General features: G+C 46.0%; 1 protein-coding gene across 2 annotated transcripts in view; it reads left to right on the top strand.

Moving 5' to 3' along the window:
* Positions 1 to 22,153, top strand: part of SLC25A30 (solute carrier family 25 member 30) — an 852,298-nt gene that overhangs the window by 621,580 nt on the left and 208,565 nt on the right. For both annotated transcript variants that reach the window (XM_069640062.1, XM_069640063.1), the window contains one exon: positions 2,406 to 2,544. In XM_069640062.1, coding sequence (XP_069496163.1) covers positions 2,406 to 2,544 — 139 coding nt within the window. The remainder of the gene's footprint in view (positions 1 to 2,405; positions 2,545 to 22,153) is intronic.

Raw genomic sequence — 22,153 nt, 5'->3', positions numbered from 1 at the left:
TTGCAGTGCCTACACTAATGTCTTAAAGAGCCCTCAAGTGTCCCATGGCTGTGAGTGAGCATGCCACTCTGTCCCTATTTTCTGGACTTCTGGGACTTTGTTTTCCTACATTTCAAATGGGGAGAGAAAAAACTACAGGCCCTAGAATCCAAATGGAAAAAAACCTTGACTGCATGGTCTTGTCACACATGGCCATGGGAACCTTCAGAGCTCTGATAGTTTACTTACAGAATACACGTATCTCATAGCAACTTTACAATATGTAAATCCTTAGGGAAATATGTTAGTGCAATTAAATATTGTTGTTGCTTTATTTTCCACATCCCGAATGGAAAACGAGAAGATCCACAATGCAAAATATTACAAACCTGAAAAAAAGTCTTCTTTTTAGATCACTATTCTATGCAATTTCGCTTGGCTAAAGATTCCTTTCGTCACAAACTTCCAGCATGCTCTTGTGCAAGATGTTGAGAGCCTATAATCCATATAAAGAACCCCTTTTTGCATGTCAGACGCCATGGTGAGCCTTTAAAAGGGGAGCTTTACTTTAAATGGACACCTTGTCGTGGGGGAGGGGTTCAAATGGGCCCATCATTGACAGAGGTCCCGTTGGAGATGAGATAAAGGGGGAATTGCAGGTCTTTAAAAGGTTGGAGGCAGGGACATCATTTAGGGTCGCCAGAGGTCGCAACTGCGACTTCTGAGGTCTCCCTTGCGACCTCTGTGGTCTCCTTTGCAACCTCTGTAATGCAAGCTCCTGTGCTGTGGCCAGCACCACGTGGCTCTTTGCTTCTGGAGTGGCTGGCTTTCTTGTTCAGGCCCTTTAAAAAAAAAGAAGAAAAATAAGAACAGTAGTGCCACAAGTCTAACGCTTTTTCAAATAATGTGTCTTTCTGGAATTTTATACAATAATTGATAGACTCAGGTTTATTTCAGGCACGCTTCAGGGGGTGAGTCACTGATTTAATCTGTTCTTAAACTCCAACTCAGCCTTTCATCCTTCTGAGGTCAATAAATGAGTACCAACACAGGTTGGATGATTTTGGGTGTATATTTTTTCTATATAAAGTGCTTAAGCGTAAGTGCTATATAATAACCCATCATAATCATTTGGTCATGGACGTCTGCTTGCATTCACAGTAGTTTGGTAATATGGGCCTATACACACTGATCTTAACGATACATATGTCGATCCATTCTTATATGAAATGTACATCACATTATAGTGATATCGTAACCATATTATTTCGTGGTGTACAATGCTATGTGATGCCACTTCCTGTTTTGAGAATGGGTGAAAGGTTGTGTTCCATCGCTTCCCACGATATCACTTTGGGGTGAGGTCAAATTACATCACTTCCTGTGATGTCATCGGCAGTCAAGGGTCGTGTTATGTCACTTCCGCTACCCCTGGCATTTTGGTGAAATGACGTCCCTGGTTGGTGGCAGCCTAGGCAAGGTCTCTGCATGTGACCTTGCAAAAGTCAATCAGCCGGAGCTTCAATGTGTGTGTTAAGTGTACTGACTGGGATGGGGGTCATGCTCAGCTAGCCTCGCTTCATTCACAATGTAAATACACATGAAAGGAGGACGAACGTCCCGCGTTCCTTTCCTGTGCGTTTGCATTGTGAAAGAAGCCAGGCCGGGCGAGAAGGGTCATGCAGCCGCATGATGGCTGGAACTGCCACTGGTCCCAATCACATGTTGCCACTCGGAGGCGTTGCTACGGGGGTGGGGCTAAGGGGTCTGTAGCCCCGGATAGAAGCTCAGGGGCTACAACCAAAAGGCTTGCTATCCGCGAGTCCCGACATTAGCGTAGACGGATCTTTTCCAGACCTTGCAACACCCCTGTTGCGTTGGCACTCCTTCACACATCACATTCTGATGTCCGTTATATTTTGTTTATTGGAAATTTGTAAAGCAACAAACCACCATTGGTGTGGTTTCATATCACAGAGTGCCATTCATTAGTGCATTCCTTTACCTAACCTTTTCCCTCTAAATAATTCTTTTCCTTTATAATAATAACATACAGGCTCTCTCTAACTAGGACTTGCAAAATATGATGCAGATTGGTAATGGTAAAAGTACTAACATTTGGCAGAAATGGTTTTGGGTACAGCTTTCTTTACAGGCTTGTGAGAATTGTACATTTTATTGTTGAAAAATGGGTTCTAGACAGGCGTGGTTACGGATTACTAACTGGTTCAAAGTGTTCTAGAACCAAAACTATTCATCCCATCCATGGTCTTTAACAGCTTGCACTTAAGGATGTATCAGCAATTGACTTAATTTTGCGATAATATGCATACTAAGTCTCTTTACATAGTAAGACGTTTGTAAAAAAATGTTATTGCCATATAGCAACTCATGTTGACATTCCGGTGTGATTTTTACTCTTCTAGCTCAAGCCTGGTTTGTGGTTTCGCAGGCGCCCTGGCATCAAATCCTGTGGATGTTGTGAGAACACGAATGATGAACCAGAGAGTTTTACGTAATGCTTCAAGTCCATGCTACAGAGGTACACTGGACTGCTTTCTTCAGGTAAGTACTTATTTGTTATTGCAACTGTGAAGCTAATGTCTCATCACAGAGACCATGTAAGCACTATATTTCAAAGTTCTACGCAAACACAACTTTTACTGCCATATACTTTTTTCACATGCAGACCTCAGATTTGCAATTATCATGCAAATGACTAACTGGAATGAATGTTATAAGAGGACCAAATATTACTCTTTTGGCATCACAATGATTGCATTTCAGTCTTGCAGGTCCCTAACCCGTGTGAAGTGAACTTTCTTCGCCAACCCAGATTTCTGTGACTACCTTCACTTATCTTCCTTCCTCTCTGTGGATTCTTCAGTAAGAAAACCACTCACGGTTGAATGCCCACTCAGTCATGTCACAGAGGTGCCTCTCTGCCTGCTATATCACTTCTTTCATATTGGCATATTCTTATGCTGCCATTGGCTGTTTAAGGAGATAGTTTCCAATGGCCAGAGAAATCTGGGGACCGTAAATAAATCAAAGGCTGCACAGAAGGCAAGTGTGAATTGTTGCTGAATTCGTCAAAGCCTTCAATTTAAGTGCCCACTGATGAGTAACATATCCAATCGACCTAAGGGAAATTTACTGTAACCCTGAACTTGAAGGTATAATATTTTTGTATTGAAAAACATGATGGCACATTAAGAAACATTACCATCAAGTTAAGGTGCCTTTACAAAAGTGTTCTCCCCCTGTACATGTTGGAACACCATTTCCTACCCTCTGCAGCAGTTACACGATCCTCCTCGTGTGAAGTACCATCAGGCAAGGCTAATATGTTTAGAATACATTTGTGTGACATGCCTAGAGTTTGCAGTAGCTTGTTGGTTCTAGTTGGGTCTAGAACAAGACCATCAGCCATGGCCCTGGATAGGGTTGGAGTGGGAGTTATTGTTTGGACTTGAGTAAAGGGAGCATTCAATTGTGCCGGATATTACCAGAAAGAATATGATTGTCTGAAAACTGATGCAGAATGGTAGTAAAATGAGATGCAGTGCATGCATTTATTTTTTCAGAGTTGATTCTTTGTACCCCTCGATATAACCGCTCACTAATGATTTGTCTCTTATTACACAACAGAAGTGGCAGAGGCATGCACAAGGGGCTACACGCTGCTGCCTGCTGTGGGCCCAATATACACTCATGAAAATGGATGAGTTGGGCCATTCACACATTTTTTTAAAAAGCCGAGCGTCGGTTGTATCCAAGCTAACAATACCTGAAAGGCCACAATTTACATTTATGTTTTGAGGCTCAGCATTGGGTAACTAGTCTGCCCTTTCCACAGGCTTTTGTGTTGGGGCCTGATATCACAGGCACTGTACTCGACTACAGCTGCTCCTCCTCCTCCTCCCCGTCCCCTCACTTCTGATCTGTCCCATCCGCAATGTACAAAAAAGATCGGCGACAAATCAAATATATTTGTCGATTCCCCCCAAGGGGGAGCCTCCCCCTTTCAGGCTAGGGAGGTGAGCCCGCTCTGCAAGACCCTCCGTAGGGGTCTGGGCAAGTGGGACCTCATTGGGAGAGACTCCCTCTTAGGGGACAAAGTTCCCTAAGCAACTCCCTAAAACACACAACTTAGTAGTATATATCGGACTAATTGCTACAAAGACTAGTATAAAAGACTACTATACAACATACTTATTTGGCTGAAGGTAATGCTGGAACCTACCAGCATGAAGAAGGAAATGAGAATATCTCATTAAGAAAACATGCATACTTAACTGGGGCGAGTGGAGGAAGTTGGAGGGGCGGAGAGTATCCTACGCCGGCGAAGTCCCCTGACGTGAGCATGCCTGAGGGAGGGGGTTCAGAGAACAGCCTGTGGCTTTCGAAGATCAGCTAAACGCCAGAGTGAGACACTGGAGTCCTAGTGTACCCAACAACGGGAGAACCATTGTATCGCAGGAAAGCAGAGTCCTGCTGTAGGTGATGGCAAAACCACGTCTCTACCCCTGGTAGGCAGGGCGCCCATCCAAAAAGTCAACAGGAAGCATGAGCAGCTTCCAAACGGTAAAGCCCATAGACGGCGTAATGGAAGCAGAGGATGGGAAACCGGCGAGCACAAAGAACGAAAGTCATTGTGAATGCGAGCAGCTTCGCAACCGTCCACTCTGTACACGGCAGGCGGACAGCCAAGGACGAGGGTGCGACGAGGAGAATGAATGAATGAATGAATGAAGGAAGGAAGGAAGGAAGGAGAAACCCAGTACCAGAGAAGAGTCCCCGAACGAATGCAAGAGCCCGCGTTCCACAGCCTGCAGAGAGGTAACAGGGAGAACGGGAGAGACGGGAGGTCACCAGGGCAGCGGAAGACGAGAAGAGGAACATGTCCCAGTACTCGCAAGGATTTACTGAATGTAAACCTATTTATTTATTTTTATGTTAACATTTGTATGGCGTACTTGACCCTAGGGTGTCTAGGTGCTTGTAGCATCTTACTGAATTACAGACAGTTAGCAGCGTGAGAGCTGTTAATTCGGGAAACTGAAAGGGTTACATGCCAAATAGCAGGACGGTAGCTATTAGTGGAATAGGAAGGTTTTCATTTTCTTGGGGAAAGCAGTGTAGTAAGGCTTCAGTCTTAAGGTGGGTGGAAGGGCTTTCCACAGGGTGGCAGAAGAAACAGGGCAGCTGGAACCTCTGGCTTTGGTTTGCTTGTATCTAGGAATACAGAGTTGGTTGACATAGGCTGATTGAGTTGGCCTGGTCATGGTTGGTTTAGACCGTCTTTCCGACAAGTAGCCTGGGGCGGTTTTGTCAAGGCAGCGGTGGGCAATAGTGAGGATCTTGAATTTGATCCGTTCACGGACTGGCAGCCAGTGTGCTGCTCTCCTGGCTGTGGTAATGTGGTCACGTTTGTTGAGCCCCAGCACGGCTCTCAAGGCATTGTTTTGAATTGTTTGTAATTTGTTCAAGTTTCGCTCTGGGGTGTCTCCCACGAGGACGTTGCAGTAATCCATTTTCACCCCGATGATGGCCCTGGCGTGGTTCAGGCAGAGAGAAAGGGTTGGCAGGTGTTGATAAGTTTGGTCACATAGGCAGCCGAGGCAGCGGTGGCGTTAACATGTCGGCGTAGTGATAACTTAGTATTGAGGTGGAAGCCGAGCATCTTCACAAATTTAGAGACGTGGATTCGGTGGCTCTCAGTAGTGAACATCCTGTAGTTTGGGCTGAGCTTCTCATCGTTGAGAGACATTCAGTGGGATGCCATCCACCCTTCAATAGTTTCATATATGGTGTTGATGTTTTTGGAGTCAAGGCTGTTGACTCCCGTGATGTGGATGAGGATCTGCATGGCATCAACGTAGTTTGTATATTTGATATTTAGTGAGCCTAGGAGGTCAAGGGGTTTAGTGTAAATGTTGTATAGAGTGGGGGAGATGCAAGATCCTTGGGGCGCTCACAGGTGATGGCTGTGGGGGTTGTGAGAAACCTTAAGGTGTCTCACTTACTAGTCCACAGGAATCTGCCATACAGGTAGCCAGGACATGGCCATCGCTATTGAATCCAGTTCCTGGCGGTGGACCAGTGTGGGAAGATCACCTGGATGATGGGTCCTCTGGGAGTGAAAGTGGGACGCCGACAGGTGTGACGCGGTTAACACCTTTTCCCCATCCTGCTCCATTGCATACTAAACGCCTCAACACCCCCACCCCCTTTAATAGAAACACTTTATCATGAACCGATTACCCTAAAAGACAACAGACTAACACCAGAGCCATGTCCCAACTCAAGGTTCAGGCAATTGCCACTGATTTCACACACACACCGGATGGCCCTTTCCCTTTCCCTTCCCCATAGGGATAAAAGGTGGGGCACGAGAGCACACTCTGAGCAAGGCGGAACGTACGAGGAAGCAGTGATTCCAGGACGGCAGTTCAAATGGAAGAGAAGGATGGCGCGACCTGAAAGGACGTCCAGGAGGGAATTGCCCTTTTCAACCCAGACCTGCAAAACCTCCAAATAAAACCGGGAATCGCAGCTGACGGATGTCAGCGGTACATGGAACCCTCCAGCACTGATAGCCAGGGCAGGGAGACGAGGGTTGCCTTTGTGGTACCATCCTTGACTCCATCGGCAAAAGAAACGCCAACCAGTGCAGCCCAGCTGGTGAGTCGAAAGAATCATATAAGAGCCGGACTGCCTTGGCAACATTAAAAGATCAAAGGTGCAAACTGTAAATACCAGAAGGCCCTACGAGAGGCCGACAAAGTGTCAAGGTGGTCATACAAGGGTTAAGCCAACTCCCTTGTACAATCAAAGGTCCTTGGCGCATTGTTAAGTTTTTGAACATTGTAAAAGAGGCGTTTGAGCCCGGTCGAGGGGGACCTAAGTGATTGCGATACTTGCTTAAAAAGATATTAAGGCTTTTGAATACATCACATGAGGAGATTGTGATTGAAAGGCAATCACAAACCCGACTGAGGGATGCCCGTAGGAAAGCTAAGGGAAGCATTGTGGAAAAAGCTGCATGAACTACATTGTGGTGAGAAAGTGGCACTTGCACCCGGCTAAGGGGAATGCCGTATGAGATGTGCAAAGCCTGACTGGGGGCTAAAAGAAAGCCTGACTGGGGGCTGGATAATCTATTGTTTGGTCTGAGCCCGAATGAGGGAGACTAACGTAGAGCAACGGATCAGAGCCCGGCTGAGGGGGATCCACGGGTGAAAAGCAATCGCCCAACGTATAGAGAAATTAGAAGGAACTTTTTTTTATCATTTACGAAGCATCAGGTTCTCTGAAGTAAGAGACTTTGCTTGAAGGAGTCTTGGACACAGAAGATACCTGATATTGTGTTAAGAAACTGTAATCTCATATTGGAGAAGCCCAGGAGTGTGCTGTGCTAGATAGTTCTGTCTTTGTCCCGAGCTTGAAAACGTGGGAAAGGGAGACCCTGGCCATAACATCCTGACCAATTATTTGTGAACACTTCTTTCTTTTATTGCAAACACTATCCCACACTCTTTTGTAACTAGTAGTAAGGATTGACAATAGTTTTTTTTAGTATAGGCCCTTTTGATTTGACAGGACACATCTAGGACTGCCTTATTTTCATTTGATGGTCCTAGCTTGCTCCCATCCTAGATTTAGGTTATTCGTTTTTCTCACCCATTTATACAGTTTAATAAACACCCTTGAACTGCGATCACTGTCTGTCTTTACTGTTGCCACTGTGAGTTCCTTACAGGGTGGATGAGTGGTTGGTAAGGAAGGATTCAACCTATTTGGCGACATTTGCAGAGAAGGAGGCGGTAGTGGTTAAGTGATGGCAGAGAACGGAGTGGGCTACCAAGTCAAAGGCTGCAGACTGGGCCAGAAGCATGAGAAGAGAGGTTGTCGCCGTCTCTGGCGTCGTCCAACTGGTTCTTGAGGTCCAAGAGTGCCGACTCTGTACCATGGCTGGGTCAGAAGCCACATTGCGCGTGCTTAAGATGTGGTGTTGCTCAAGGTGTTGTTGAATTTGGAGCTAGGCGGTCTATAATCTTCAGAACAAAAGGGACTGTAGTGATGGGCCGGTAGTTGGTGGGGACGGAGGGGTCAAGTGAGGGCTTCTTGAGGAGGGGTGAGAACCATGATTCTTTTAGCATGTGTGGGACAGAGCAAGAGGCAAGTGAAGCGTTGATGATGTTCATGATTTGCGGCACTAGGGTGTCAGTGCACTTGTTGATATGGGCTGCCCCGCATATATCCGCTTTGCACCTTGATGGTTTAAGGCTCTTGAGGATGTTGAGACCTCAGGCATCTTGACTGGGTGGAAGCTGAAGTGGGGTGTTGTGTGTGGGTGCGGGTGAGCGCTGGTGGAGGCCAAGGAGGTTAATTTGAGTTGGATTTTTCTTTGTAAGTTGTTTTATTTATCCAGGAGAGCTGTTTGGACTTCATTGAACCAGATGTCATTCCTGGTGATCGTAGAGGGGAGTAGGATGGGGGATTCAAATTCCCTCATGATAGTAAATAGTTCACAGGAATTGGATTTGATGTTGGCGATCCGGGTACTGTAAGAGGATGCTTTGTGTTAGGGAGAATTCTCTGTAAAGGCTAATTTCCCAAACCTAGTGAGTCCCCCAGCAGCTTTGCTGGATTTATTTGGGGTTTATTTTTTTCTCCTGCTAAGAGGGAGACTTTTACTCCCACTCTTAGACATGATTTGAGGTGTTCCTTTGTCTCTCCATGTGTTTTATGGGCTATGGGGTCTTTTACTCCATAGGGTCTCATGTGTTTTTGATGTGGGTTACACAGCATCCTCCGTGCCGTAACCCAGGGGTGTCGTAGCGACCCCCAAACATAGACTCCATACCCTGGGACTGACTACTGTCTCCCAGGGCATGTAAAGTCACCATTGGCTTTACTAGTCCCAAATTATGAACAGAAACCAGTACAAACCATCATATTGTGGACATACTGGTCGGGGCAATTCGATTGGTCTGTTGTTCGAGGGGGCACGTCTCCGTCCCCCCTGATCGAGTTTTGGCTGGTGGCAGTGGATACTACTTTTTATATTCGACCGCGAATATATCTCTATGGGATTTTCCCATTGTTCGAGGCTACCTTTAATTATTTAATTCCTATAGCCTCGAACATACCGCCGGTTTATTTAATATTAATTCACCGGTTGGTATTTTTTACCAGAACTCGATTCTAAAATGGCATTTGTGTTCTCTTCTGTGACTCCAACCCAAGTCGAGCCCTTTGTTCCACTTTTTGGCGGGCTTCTCTACAGAAGCCTCCAAAAGTGGTGCCACTCTGTCTGGGTACCACAGGCGGTGTGGGAGGGGGCTTAGGCACCCTGGACTGAGTTGCCTTGGCAACTCAAGTCGCACTCTTGTGTGATTGGCCCAAGTGGTGAGCTGGCCGGCTCACCAGTTAGCATGTTTGATTGACAGCTAGGATGAATGAATGGGGGTTTGCTGCATAAAAGCAGGGCTTTGGGGACTGGAACTTCAGAAGTCGCCACAGGACCTAAGAACCCGAGGAGGGAGAAGCTGAGCCGACCTGCAACGACAACACCACCGGTGGAGCCCTGCTGAACCATCTGACCATTTTTCCCGACGACAGAGATCTCCAGTCCGGAGAGTCTTCTTCCTTTGACTGGTGGGGATGACCAGTTTTGCCTTCTTTTCACCTTCCTGGAGCATCTCGTGGCCGCCTTGCCCGTGCCAAGCACCCCGGCAACCGGAATACCACGGCTTACCACTACCGCGAAGAGAAGGGTAGTACCTTTTAACCGAAGAACTCTGCGGCTGGTTCTTCCCTGGCAGTGCAACGACCTTCATCTTTCCTCCACGGCGGGACCTCCTCTTCCTCTGGACGAAACACCGACTTGCACCCGCTGCCAGGAACAACTGCCCCCGCTGGAGCTTCCTTCATACTTAAGGTACTGCGCCCCGCCTGGCTCCCCTTTCGACAGATTGTTCGGGGTGACAGTAAAGCCTCGACTTTCTAACCTGGGCTGGCCTGGGACAACCTAGCTAACTTTTCCTGACTTTAATTTCATTCTTTGTGTGCAAACTATCTACAAGACTCTTTGGGCATAACCCCACTGTGTGAACCTGGACCCCAACTGCTTGCTCTCTCCAAGAGTGGGCCTTGCAATTGACTTCCTTGCTCTCCAGTAGAACTCTGCCTATCCTGCCTTACTGTGGTTCTTTTAAAAGTATTGAAATTTGTGTGCTTCCACAACTCTGCCTTTTTCCCTCCCTTTTTAATAACTTATTAGAGTGCCATTTTATGGTAAGCGCTCACCTCTGTCTGAAAATAAGTGATGTTTCTCATTAAGACTTGTCTAATAAGTAATTAGGGTTGTATATATATAATAGTGACTGTGTGCTGAATATACTTACCTCTTTGTTGCTAGTGTAATTTACAAGTGTGTCTTTAAATAAATAATGATATACTTTTACACCAAAGCTCTGGTCAGTGTTTGCTTGTGCTACTGTATCTCTGTACCTATTGTGTATACTCTATATACTGCCTAACTCTTCTTGAGGGAAGTCTGACTGCTCAGCCACAGCTACCAAGTGAATCTGTGTGGTACAGACTGCTACCAAGTGGGTTTACTGCCAAACACCTTTAGTCTTAAATCTTTTGCAGTGGTCCCCAAGGGAACTGCACAGGTTTCTGCCTAACACTTTGGACTTTTGGATTGCTTTCTATAGATTCTGGCAAGTGTGGTGAAATGGGATTTGTTAGCATCCGTTGGGCATAGGCGGCAAGTGCGTTCACTAGAACGTTTTTCAGCCTGCAGGGCGAGGAGTTCAGGGGTGAACCAAGAGTTGGTGCATGTGGCTCTCTTAGGGATGAATGTTTTGTGCAGGGCCAGTTTGCCAATGGCTACATTGAGGGTAGCGTTGTAGTGGTTGACTATGCTGTCAACATCCAGGCCATTTGGTGTGAGGGGTGCATTTTCAAGCAGAGGTCTGATGAGTCGCTGGTGAGATTACTAGTGCAGCGAGAGGCGGGGAGGTTGTCGGAGGGGGGGGCGAGCCTGGTCTGGGAGAGGGATAGTGAAAGTGATGATATTGTGGTCTGACCACATGCATGGCGAGTTGAGAGGAGGATGGCAATGTTGCAGTTGTGATCGAGGAACCAGTCAAGTGTGCGCCGATGGGCGTGCATGGGCATCACAATTTTCTGGGTGAAGTTGAGGGCAGCAGTTGCACTATCAAGGGATGAGGCGTCTTTGACAAGGGGGTCAGCATAGCCGAGGTTGAACTCCCTAAAGCCATGGACTTTCTCACGCCTAGAAACACTTGTTTATAGGCGTGTTATAAATGACTTGACATATCATATCATGGCTTTGGAGTACATTTTTAAGTTCGTCATGAGTAGTTGTGTGAGGTCGTCTTCAAACATGCTGGGTGCATGGTGATGGTGGAGGTGGGTGCTAGGGACAGTTTGAATGAGAGCAGCTGGCATTTAAGAAGTGGGGTTGAGGCTAGGTCACGGATGGCCAGGATGTCTTTGTATATAAGAGCAGCACGGCCACGTCTCTGAGATCCGATCATTGCACAGATCAGAGGGCCGGGCCCGCATCATCATGAAGCCAAGGCTCAGTGACAGCTAGCAGGTCGAGGTTGTTGGTGACAAAGAGATCTAGGATCTTGAGTGCATGGGCAATGAGGGGGCGTCCGTTGATAAGTGTACAGTATCGGATGGATGGATGGAGGGTGGGTGGCTGGTGGTGGTGTTGGAACATGATGCATGAATTCTCTGCCAGCTATGCCATCCGGGTTTCTAGGCTCAGAGGAGCGTTCTCCTATGCGGCTGTTGCGAGTGGTAGTCGGGTGCGGGTGAGCTAACAAAGGGGGGGGCATGGTTGTGTTGTGCGGGCTTTGAACTGGGACTTAGTCTGCACCAGTGCAGTGTAGTGTGTGGGGAACTGTGGCAGGCTGGGCATGCAAAGGTTGCGAGGTGCTGTGTGCAGTGGGCACCTGGTCCGTGTGCGTGTATGCCTGAGCAGTGAAGTGGGCATCTGGGCCTCGTGCGTGGTGTCTTGGCCATGCAGTGGGGCACCTGGGCCTTGTGTGTAATGTGCCTGGGCCGCGAAATGAGTGCCTGGACTGCGTGCATATGCAGGGCGCAGTGGAGCTGAGTGTGAGTTGTGTGGTGCGCTTTTCTGTGTGTAAGGGGGGGGGAGAAAGGTGACAGTGGGGTTAGGGAAGTGAGGGGCGCAGCAAAGGTTGGAGTGGGATACTCGTGCCAGCGTACAGGAACGTACCTTTGATTCTTGGGGTGATGTTGGCGGCTGGTAGTTCAGGCCGGGCGATGCAATAGCTGGGAGGGGTTGGTTTGAGGTGCGAGCAGCCATATCTGTGCAGGATTTTTGCTAAATCCCTTTGGCATCAAACATCTCCTGCGCACAACCCTGCGCAGGCTTCGCAACAGAGGGCTCAGAGTGTGGGTTTTAATGGGATGGCGTTGTTGGGTGACCGAGGCGCTTCCTCACGGTTCGATGGGTGATCGGACAGAGTTTCCTACGCTCCTGCGGCACACAACTACGCACCCTTTGCCTGCACGGGCTTCGCTACAGGTGGCTCTGTGAGAAACCTGAAGGTGTCTCACCTGCTAGTCCCCGGGGATCTGTCATCCAGGTGGCCAGGACACGGCCATCACTTTTCGATCCAGTTCGTTGGGGTGGACCATTGTGGGAGGATCACCTGGGTGACGGGTCCTTGGGGAGTGGAAGTGGGACACCGGATGGTGAGACACAGTATTCCCTTCCCTTTAACACCTTTACCCCATCTTACCATGTAAGATACTTAGTAACTCACCCCCTACCCCCTTAACGCAACCCAAACAGTTTCTTACAGACAGCTCACTGTGAGAGAAAATGGACTAACATTCGAGCCGTGTACCTGACATGTCCAATACAATGGTCAGACAGGGTCAGGCAATTACTGATCGTTACACACACCTGACTTCCATCACGCTTCCCCACAGGGATAAAAGGCAGAGCATGAAAGCACACTCTGAGCAAGGGAAAGCTCACACGGAAGCAGCAGTCCCAAGATTGCAGTTTTATAGGCTAAAAATGGCAATACCGAAGCGGATTGCAAGGAGGCGAGTGCCCTTGACCTTTCAACAAATGACTGTTATGTTTCCTATTCTCGAAGGCTCATAAAAGTAAGACCAGGAATCAAGGCTGAAGAATCCTGCACTGTGTGTCAGAGGTACCCGAGGCTCTCCCGCGTCGATAGTCAAGGCGGGACGAATCGTTTGCCGATGTGGTACTGTCCTTGGCTCCTACAACAAAGCAGCGCCAGTGAAGTCAGCACAGCTGCTGAGTTGGGGAGACTGGAGACCATTCTGTGTTGAAGCCAAGGTTGCAAGCATCAACATTGTATAGTAAAAACTGAAGAGAACAATGCATGAAATGTATGTGGCAAGCGACGTGAACACAATTAAGCTAGCAGATGAGTGATTGAACTTTGAAGCCAAGATACGGTACCGTAGACAGTGGTCCGGCACCATGTGGGTGCTCAATCCAAAGTCTCTCTTATATCCAGCGGAAAGGTGGCAAATGTGAAGAATGACAGAGTTGTGAAATCGAAGTGGTCCTACAATGGGTCAAGCAAAAACCCTGTGCACATTAGAAAATCTTCGATAGTTGGTGAAATCGAGTAAGAAGTTGATCCGAGCCCGGCAGAGGGAGAGACGCTAAAAGCTTTTGGTTAAAGCAAGTTTGTGTAAAGTTATGAACATTGTGGTGAAAGGATCTGAGAAGGGAAAAAAGGTATCCAGAAACCCACGTCCCCTGCACACTATCTGAAAGGCTAATGCCTGTATATATATTTTTTACTGTTCGAGGCAGGTTCTGTTATTCTAAACTCCACCAGCGGAGTTGAAGTCCAGACCTTCCCTCTTGATTTGGAGACAATTTGCTGAACAGTTATTTTATATATTTCTGACCTTATTTTTCTAAGGTGATTTTCAAAAAGAAACACAATTAGTAGATGACAATTCAAATTTGATCTAAGAGAAACATTTATTGTTAAAACATTTTGTTTGACTGGCCCAACGCATTTCGAGTTTACTTATACTCTTCATCAGGGGCAAACATTCTTTTTCTTACAAAGTTCTATGAGAAAAGAAAAATATTCCAATATTAATTCCATATTTTGATCCGTATATCATACATGGATTAATCTCAACATTTTAATAATAACATAAGTCAGTGGCTCAAGGCTATAGCCTCCATAATTTCAAAATACATTGCCTACTGTATAGGGTAAATGACAAGCATATCTCTGTTGCCCTTGCTGTCCAAACTTCAAATCAACATATATTGGGTTTGTTACCCGAATCTCTGAACTCATGAATATTTACCTAAAATCAAACTGGCGTTGTGAACTAATTGTGCTAAAATAATAATAATAAAGGGACAAGTGCTTAGTTCCTCTCCGATAAATTCAGGTTACTGTGCTAAAGTCTTATGGTAAAACCAAGAATAGCTCACTTACTATCCTTAAGTGATCGGGAACTGGTGTCACCAATATGTATCCTTCTGTATAGACTGCTACGTTGCTCTGTTCTGGCCAGCAAAGAGCGCCAGGCTGATGCTTTTTCCTGGTGCTTTTAGTCTATCCCTAGTAACAGAAAATATTGTGGAGGGTAATTATGGTAAGTACCTAGTTGGTCAAAAAAATTCTATCCTATTTGAGTGCATTAAGAACACTAACTTACTTCTCAGTTAGTTCTGGTCAAACTGTCATGTGATCAGAAAGAGCTTTGTGAATGTTTTAGGTGAAGGACGTCACAGGATGCTGTGGCTTCATGTGGTGAAGCTGCTGTCCCTAACGCCAGAGAAAACTAGAAAAAAATTAAAATGTAATTAAAAAAGAGGTAAGTATCTGGTAAGAATTATATTCTAATGGCCCTGCTGTGGGTTTACTTACAACAGAGCCACAGGAAGAACCAATAGCGGGACAATCTACACGTACCCCACAACAACCTTTTTTAGGGGTTGCAAGAAAAGAAGAGGAGACAAGAAAACTCTGGCAGAAAAATAAATAAATCAAAATGTGGTTATCAATATTTCCTCTAAACCTCTGACGACAACACAGTTGGAAACTCTTAATTTAGGAGTCTCCTTCATACCTACTACCAACACCTCTTTCTTTGAGGAGGAAGTAAATCTATTCAAACTTATTCGTAGAAATGGTACTCAGTGTTTTTCAACAACATTGATGACAACCTACAACCAGTGGCCAAACATAAATATTTGGAACTAAAGAATAAAAGCAGCTTTCATCCGCAGGTGAATCATCCACTCATCAACCTTTTTAAACAGAAAACCACCAAAGATATGAAGCGCCTCAAATATGAAGCACCGAAAACCAGAAATCTCTGCAAACGCCAATTACAAGTCATCAAACAATTGGCTGAGGATAAGTCTAACCCTAAAACAAGCGGATAAGGGAGGAGCATTAGTACTAATCGACACCCTCTACAATACAGGCTGCTCCAAACTCCTTAATGACACTAGGACATATTTACCACTAGATGGTGACCCCATCTTGGGGATCAAAAATCTAATCAAGAATGCAATAGACAAAGCAACAGACATGGACTGGATCACTGACAAAACAGCAGACTTCCTTACTCAGAAACATCTTGTCACTCTGGTATTTTACAGGCTACCCAAAATCCACAAAAATAAAAATGATCCACCCTTTCGACCAATAGTAGCAGGGACAGACAATGTCTTCCAACCACTGGCGATTTATCTGGACACAGCACTACAGACATTGGTGCAAAAAACTACATCCTACCTCAAGGACACTACTCATCTTTTGAGTATAATCAATTCAATGGACCTGACTGAGGAGAATCTCATTCTCTTTAACATGGACGTAAAGCCTTTACACTTCAATGCCCCATCAAGAAGGAATGGAAGCTCTTGAAGGGTTCTTACTCTCTAACCATGATGTCCACATACCCAGAACATCATTCTCTATAACTACTTTAGACACAACGGTCAATACTATCTACACATTTCTGGAACATCTATAGAACATCTATGGAACATCTATGGGCTCATCAGTGGCACCATCATATGCGAACATTTTTATGCATTTTTATGCACCAATTTGAAACTTTCCATGTACTGGAGAACCAACAATGGAAAGAGAAAGTCAAGTGTTGGCGACAATACATAGATGACATTTCCGGAATTTGGATTGGCACTGAAAGTGAACTATTAAAGTTTTGGGAAACCCTGAATGGCTACAACGAAAGAATCGGTTTCACTATAGAGATCGGCAAACCAACGGTTAATTTCCTGGACGTAACAGTGGAAAGAACAGGAGTGGGACTAAAAACCAAAATCTACAGAAAACCCACAATGTCAATAGCTACCTACACCATAGTAGCTTTCATCAAAAACATCTAAAAGAAAACCTTCCTTATAGCCAACTTCTTAGGCTTAAAAGAATAACATCACATAAGGACACACTACAAAATGAATGACATCATGAAGCAAAGATTCCTGGCAAGAGGGTTTCCCGCCGAAACAATTGACAAAGACATTGTGAGAACAAATGCACAAGAAAGAGAAGAGTTACTTCAAAATAACACCAAGAAGGAACCAAGGAACCTGATCCACACGCTAAAATACTCTAGCCAGAGTTTTCAAGTAAAGAGGATTATTCACAATAATTGGGACATCATTAAATCAGACAATACCTTGAAAGAACTGTTCCCAGATCCTCCCATGATGGCATATAAACTTGGAAGAAAAAAAAGGGACCAATTAATCAAAGCGGAAAACTGAAAAAACCAACACAAGTCACCCTATGCAAACAAAAAGTAGGCACGTTTGCCTGTCTGCACTGCCAACATTGCAACAATATCATCAAAGGGGACCATGTAAGACACCCCAATACGGGCAAAAAAATTATGCTTTAACACTATGCCACGTGTGATACAAAAAATGTCATTTATGCCATCAGATGTCCCTGCGGGATGTACTAAGTAGGGAAAACCAACCGGAAGGCAAAAGAGAGGTGGACAGAGCATAAATCTTGTATTCGGACCAAAAATGCTAAATCACCGGTTTTTAGACACTACCGGGATCAAAAACACAATATCTCACAAATGGGAAAGGTAATTTTAGAAGTTCTACATCCACTACTCCGCGTGGTGACTTACCAAGACTTCTAGCACAAAAGGAACTTTTTGGGATCCAGAAACTAGATGCAATGATACCACTTGGTATGAATGAAGAGTACTACCTAGGACCTTTTCTGTAAAATCATACAAATTACTAACTCGCCTATCTGATGTTTGATTACCTACTATAGACAAACAGAGCGATCCCTGTCTTAACTACCGACCACACTGGAGCACTACAGTACCCAGTCTGGAATAAAAACAGATGAGAGAGATACCAACAAATATCCATTCTCAGATATAAATACAATAGAAGTTCTGGGGTTCATCATATCTCTAGTAAAGCGTTCATGGGCTTTTTTGTCACCCCGCTTAATGATAAACAAAGTTTTTTTTTTAAACACTCTTTATTAGCATTTTTATAACAACTCCAAAAATGAACCCACAACTCCCACTCCCTCCCCCCTTGCATCCCCCTCTAACCCCTCCCTTCCCCGCCCCTCTCTTAACACTTTATTTCCAACAATGACAACAGATTTCTACTCCCACCCCCCCCCTCTATACTCCCCCTTCCAATGTCCAGAATCGCCTACCCGGCTTCCGTTCAGTCCGTTGGTCACAGCATGCAGTCCTACTCCAGCCATAATTCCTTTGTAGGCCTACCGCCAATCCCCAAGTTCATATCTTCCCCATTCATCTCTATCTCCCCGTCCCTTCCCCTGATAAACAAAAAAGGTTTGCTAGGAGATTGTACACCCCATCATGAGGGTCAGCTTCTGTTTAAGCAACATGTATGATTATGTAATGCTATCTAATCTTGACGTAATGCATGTAAACTCTTTAACTAAGGGCTCATTGCACCAGGAAATGTCATCTTTCCCCGAGTTAATGCATGTTACTTTGTCTGAGACCAATGATAAACATGGCTCAATGAGTCATTATTCTCATTTATCTACCTTTTTAGGACATTAACTATTATACATCTTTACCATTAGACACTACAACCAAAGGGTAGGTGCATTTTTCCAAGACCTTGAGGTCAGGGGGCCATCTTCAGTCAATCTACATAAACCACGTCACGCTCACCCTTTTCACAGATCCACTATATCCCAATGAGCCCTTAGCAAATTGGCACAGCTGAGCCTCTGCTCTTAATACACAAACATAGGACATAATTCCACAGAATGAGGTAAGAAGTATAAATGTATAATGTTTTATTCCCCCCCAGTCACCTTGCCGCGTTTTTTTGCAGCATCTCGTGGCATGAAACAATTCATGTCCACGTTACTTTCAAATTCCATGTATTCTGTGCCTTTAGTGTATACTCTTACCTAAGGCAGTTCATATTACAGAGGTTATTGACTTCATACACCATGACAGTAAACATCAACAAATATTTGAAGCATTTGTTACATGAAACAGTCCTTGCCTATTTTTGGTGCCTTTAGTGTATACTTACCTAAGGCAGTAAATATTACAGATGACATTCACATCAGACACCATGGCAGTTAGATTCTTAAAAACACAAACAATTCCTTCGTGAAACATCCTAATTTCAAAATGGCCGCCTTGTGGTCATTGTGTGACGTCATTTCACGCATTCGCGAATGAGGCAACTCGCAGGAATTTAAACCCCTTTTTCACATACAACAAGGCAGACGCGGATCTGACTGCTCCTGCAGCAGACACGCACTCCTGATCCTGTAGGACTTCTGAGAGACGAGACCTGTAATTTGAAAAACAAGTAAGTAAACTTATAGCAGGGCCATTAGAATAGAATTCTTACCAGATACTTACCTTTTTTTGAATTTAAATTGTTTTAATGTTTTATTTTTCCTAGTTTTCTCTGGCATTAGAGGCAGCCGCTTCACCACATGAAGCAACAGCATCCTGTGACGTCCTTTTATTATTTTAAACAAACACACCAAACATTACAACTTTTGAGGACGTTCATAATCGGTGTCAAACATCACACTATGCAGTGTTATTCTCTGTCCTCCCCCCCCTCCCTCCCCACAACCTCGAGCCGTCTCATCCGTGTCATCTACATGAGCATTTTCAGGAATCTCAGTGCTTGTCGACTCGTCTGAGTCTTCTGTTTCATGATTGACCTGGTGGGGGTTTGCCATTGAGGTCACCAGTTGCCTCCAGGCTATCAGGGGCCCCACTTCCTCCTCTCCTCCCCTGGTGGCAGCTTCAAACCATACCGCAGTTTCTGCTTCTGCCCATCTCAAGAGGTCCGCCCACCATATCTCCACTCTAGGCCTGTGGGCCGCTTTCCAACACATTGCAATTCTACGCTTGGCCAAGATATAGGCCAGGTCCTTCATCTTGCTGATATGCTTTGAATTACGTGGCCTGGGAAAACTCCCAAGCATGCATGCCTAAGCAGACCTCACGTCAAGCACCACTCCCCCCACTGGCCATTTTCGTCTTTATTTCTTCCCAGAATCTCTGCACCTCGGGGGCAAGCCCAGAACATGTGCAGCAACCCTGCCTCCTCTTCCCCACACCTGGGGCATTTTTGTATGGCCGAGCCTCCAAACCTGGCTATTCTTCCGGGGGTCAAATAAGCTCTGTGGGTGACATACAACTGGATCTGCTGGAGTCTCGTATTCCGGGACACCTTTTTATGGTACCTTTGAGCTCTATCCCACTGTCCCTCTGTCATGGGTTCTCCTACCTCCTCCTCCCAGTCATGCCTCAGTTGGAGCAGCTCCTTCCCTGCCTTTGCTCTCAGGATCTCATATATCCTAGATATTTCATGCCCACCCTCCGAGACATCATACATAATTTCCAGGGTGGCATCAGGTTCTTCCGCTAGCACCGTCTCAGGCCACCTCTCCCTCACCCGTTTCATGAGCCTGGTATAAGTAATGTATTGGCCTCTGTGCACCCCTGTCTCCTCCTGCAACCTCTGAAATTCCAATGCCTTACCTTCCTGCCATATATCCCCGAGGGTGGCTAGGCCCACCAGTTCCCAGTATCTGCGGACCCCTTTGAACAGTTGGGAGTCGTCCCCGCATAGCACCACCAGCGGGACCTGCTGAGAAAGCGGATATGGGTCGCCCACAGTTCTCCATGCTCTGCGCCAAACTTCCCAGCACAACTCCAATAGTCTCCCCATCCCTACCATTTTAGTTTTATGCAGCCACACTGTCTCTCTTAGAAAGTATGGAGCTGAATCACCTTGCAAAAGCCTAGCTTCTGCCGAGTCCTCTGCAGACAACCACCTGGCCACATACAACAGCTGTCCCGCCAAGTAATACAGTTCAAAATTCGGCAGGTTTATGCCCCCCTTATCACATGTGTTCTGTAGTTTCCACAGGGCTACCCTATTCCTGGAGTTGCCCCATATGAAGCCCCTGCACATGCCATGAAGTCTCACAAAAAAGCGTCTGGGGATCAAGTACGGGACATTCACAAAAAAGTGCAAGAGTCTGGGCAATACCACCATTTTGAGCAAAGCTGCTCTCCCCATCATGGCTGGGGGTAATCTAGACCAGAACGTCATGCTATTCTTAATTCCCTCAATTACTTCCTCTGTATTGTGTTTGTGCTCTGTCTCTATCCTATGGTAAATGTTTACGCCCAGATACCTGAATGTCACGGTCTGTCAGGGTATCTGCAGGATGGGTAGCCTCTCCAATGGGGTACTCTTATACCTTCCCAGGGGGAACAAACTAGACTTCCCGGGGTTCACCGATATGCCCGAGAGGGTGGCATAACGGTCCATCACCTCCAGCACATATTGCAGGTTCTCCTCCGGGTAGCGCAAGTAGAGGAGCATATCATCTGCATACAATGATATCAGGTGTGTGCCCCCTATCGTACGAATCCCCACCTCCCCGTATTGTTGCCGCAGGCATATTGCCAGCGGCTCTAATGCCAGAATGTACAACATGGGTGACCAGGGACATCCCTATCTGGTCCCCCTACTGAGTTGCCATTTGTCTGAAATTATGGTTCCTGTTTTAACTCTCGCAATCGGGGAGCTATATAACATCTGGACCCATCTGATATATCCTGGTCCCATTCCATATCCCTTCAGGGTCGCTTTCAACCACGGCCACCGCACTGAATCAAAGGCTTTGACCGCGTCCAGTGACACGATAGCCGACTCGGACGAGTCTGCCTCGGTTTGATCAATGATATGGTCCAGCCTCCTGTGGTTGTCTGTGATATTTCTACCGGGGACATAACCCGTTTGGTCTGGGTGTATCAACTTGCCAATTACCCTCTTTAGTCTGTTGGCTTGCACTGCTGTGAGTATTTTGCTATCCTGATTGAGCCTGGACAAGGGCCTATAGGACCCACATTCCACGTCCGGCTTGCCTGGTTTCAGGAGCGGGATGATCACTGCCTCACGGAGGGATTCCGGCAGTTCCCCCTGCTCATAGGCTTCATTAAAAAAACATGGCCAGCAGCGGCTGGAGTAGCTCCTGCTTATACGTTTTATAAAACTCACTGGGTAACCCATCCGACCCAGGCACTTTACATGTGGGCAGGTGTTGGATCACCTCCTCCAGTTCGTCCGAGGTAATGGGGGCGTCTAGATCTGCGCGTTCTAGGTCATCTAAGGTGGACAGCCCCATATCCTCTATTGTTTCCAGTATTTCTTGACTCATATCCTCTCCTGTGTCGTCATATAATCGTCTGTAATACTTGAGGAACTCCTCGTTTACCCCCTCCTGGGTATTACAGATTTGACCTTCCGTGTCCCTGACCTCTCTGATCACCAGGTAGGGGGTCTCATTTTTGTATAACCAGGCCAGTAATCTACCCGGCTTATCCTCTCCTGCATGTAGCCTCTCTGTGTATTTCTTATAATTAAGTTTGCATAATCTGTCCCAGAGTTCACTGCAAGCCATCTGTAAATCCGTTATCTTAACGCTGTTCTCTCGGGTGGTCCCCTCACTTTGTGTTTCTTGCAGTTCCCGTTCAATACCCCCTTGGAGCCCTTTGGATTTTGATATAGCTACCCCACGCA

The sequence above is a fragment of the Ambystoma mexicanum genome, chromosome 7q (genome assembly GCF_040938575.1).
Source record: "Ambystoma mexicanum isolate Mex_15411 chromosome 7q, UKY_AmexF1_1, whole genome shotgun sequence".
NCBI classification, from domain to species: domain Eukaryota; kingdom Metazoa; phylum Chordata; class Amphibia; order Caudata; family Ambystomatidae; genus Ambystoma; species Ambystoma mexicanum.
The sequence above is the reverse complement of the archived record's forward strand: the minus strand, read 5'-3'. Positions and strand labels throughout refer to the sequence as shown.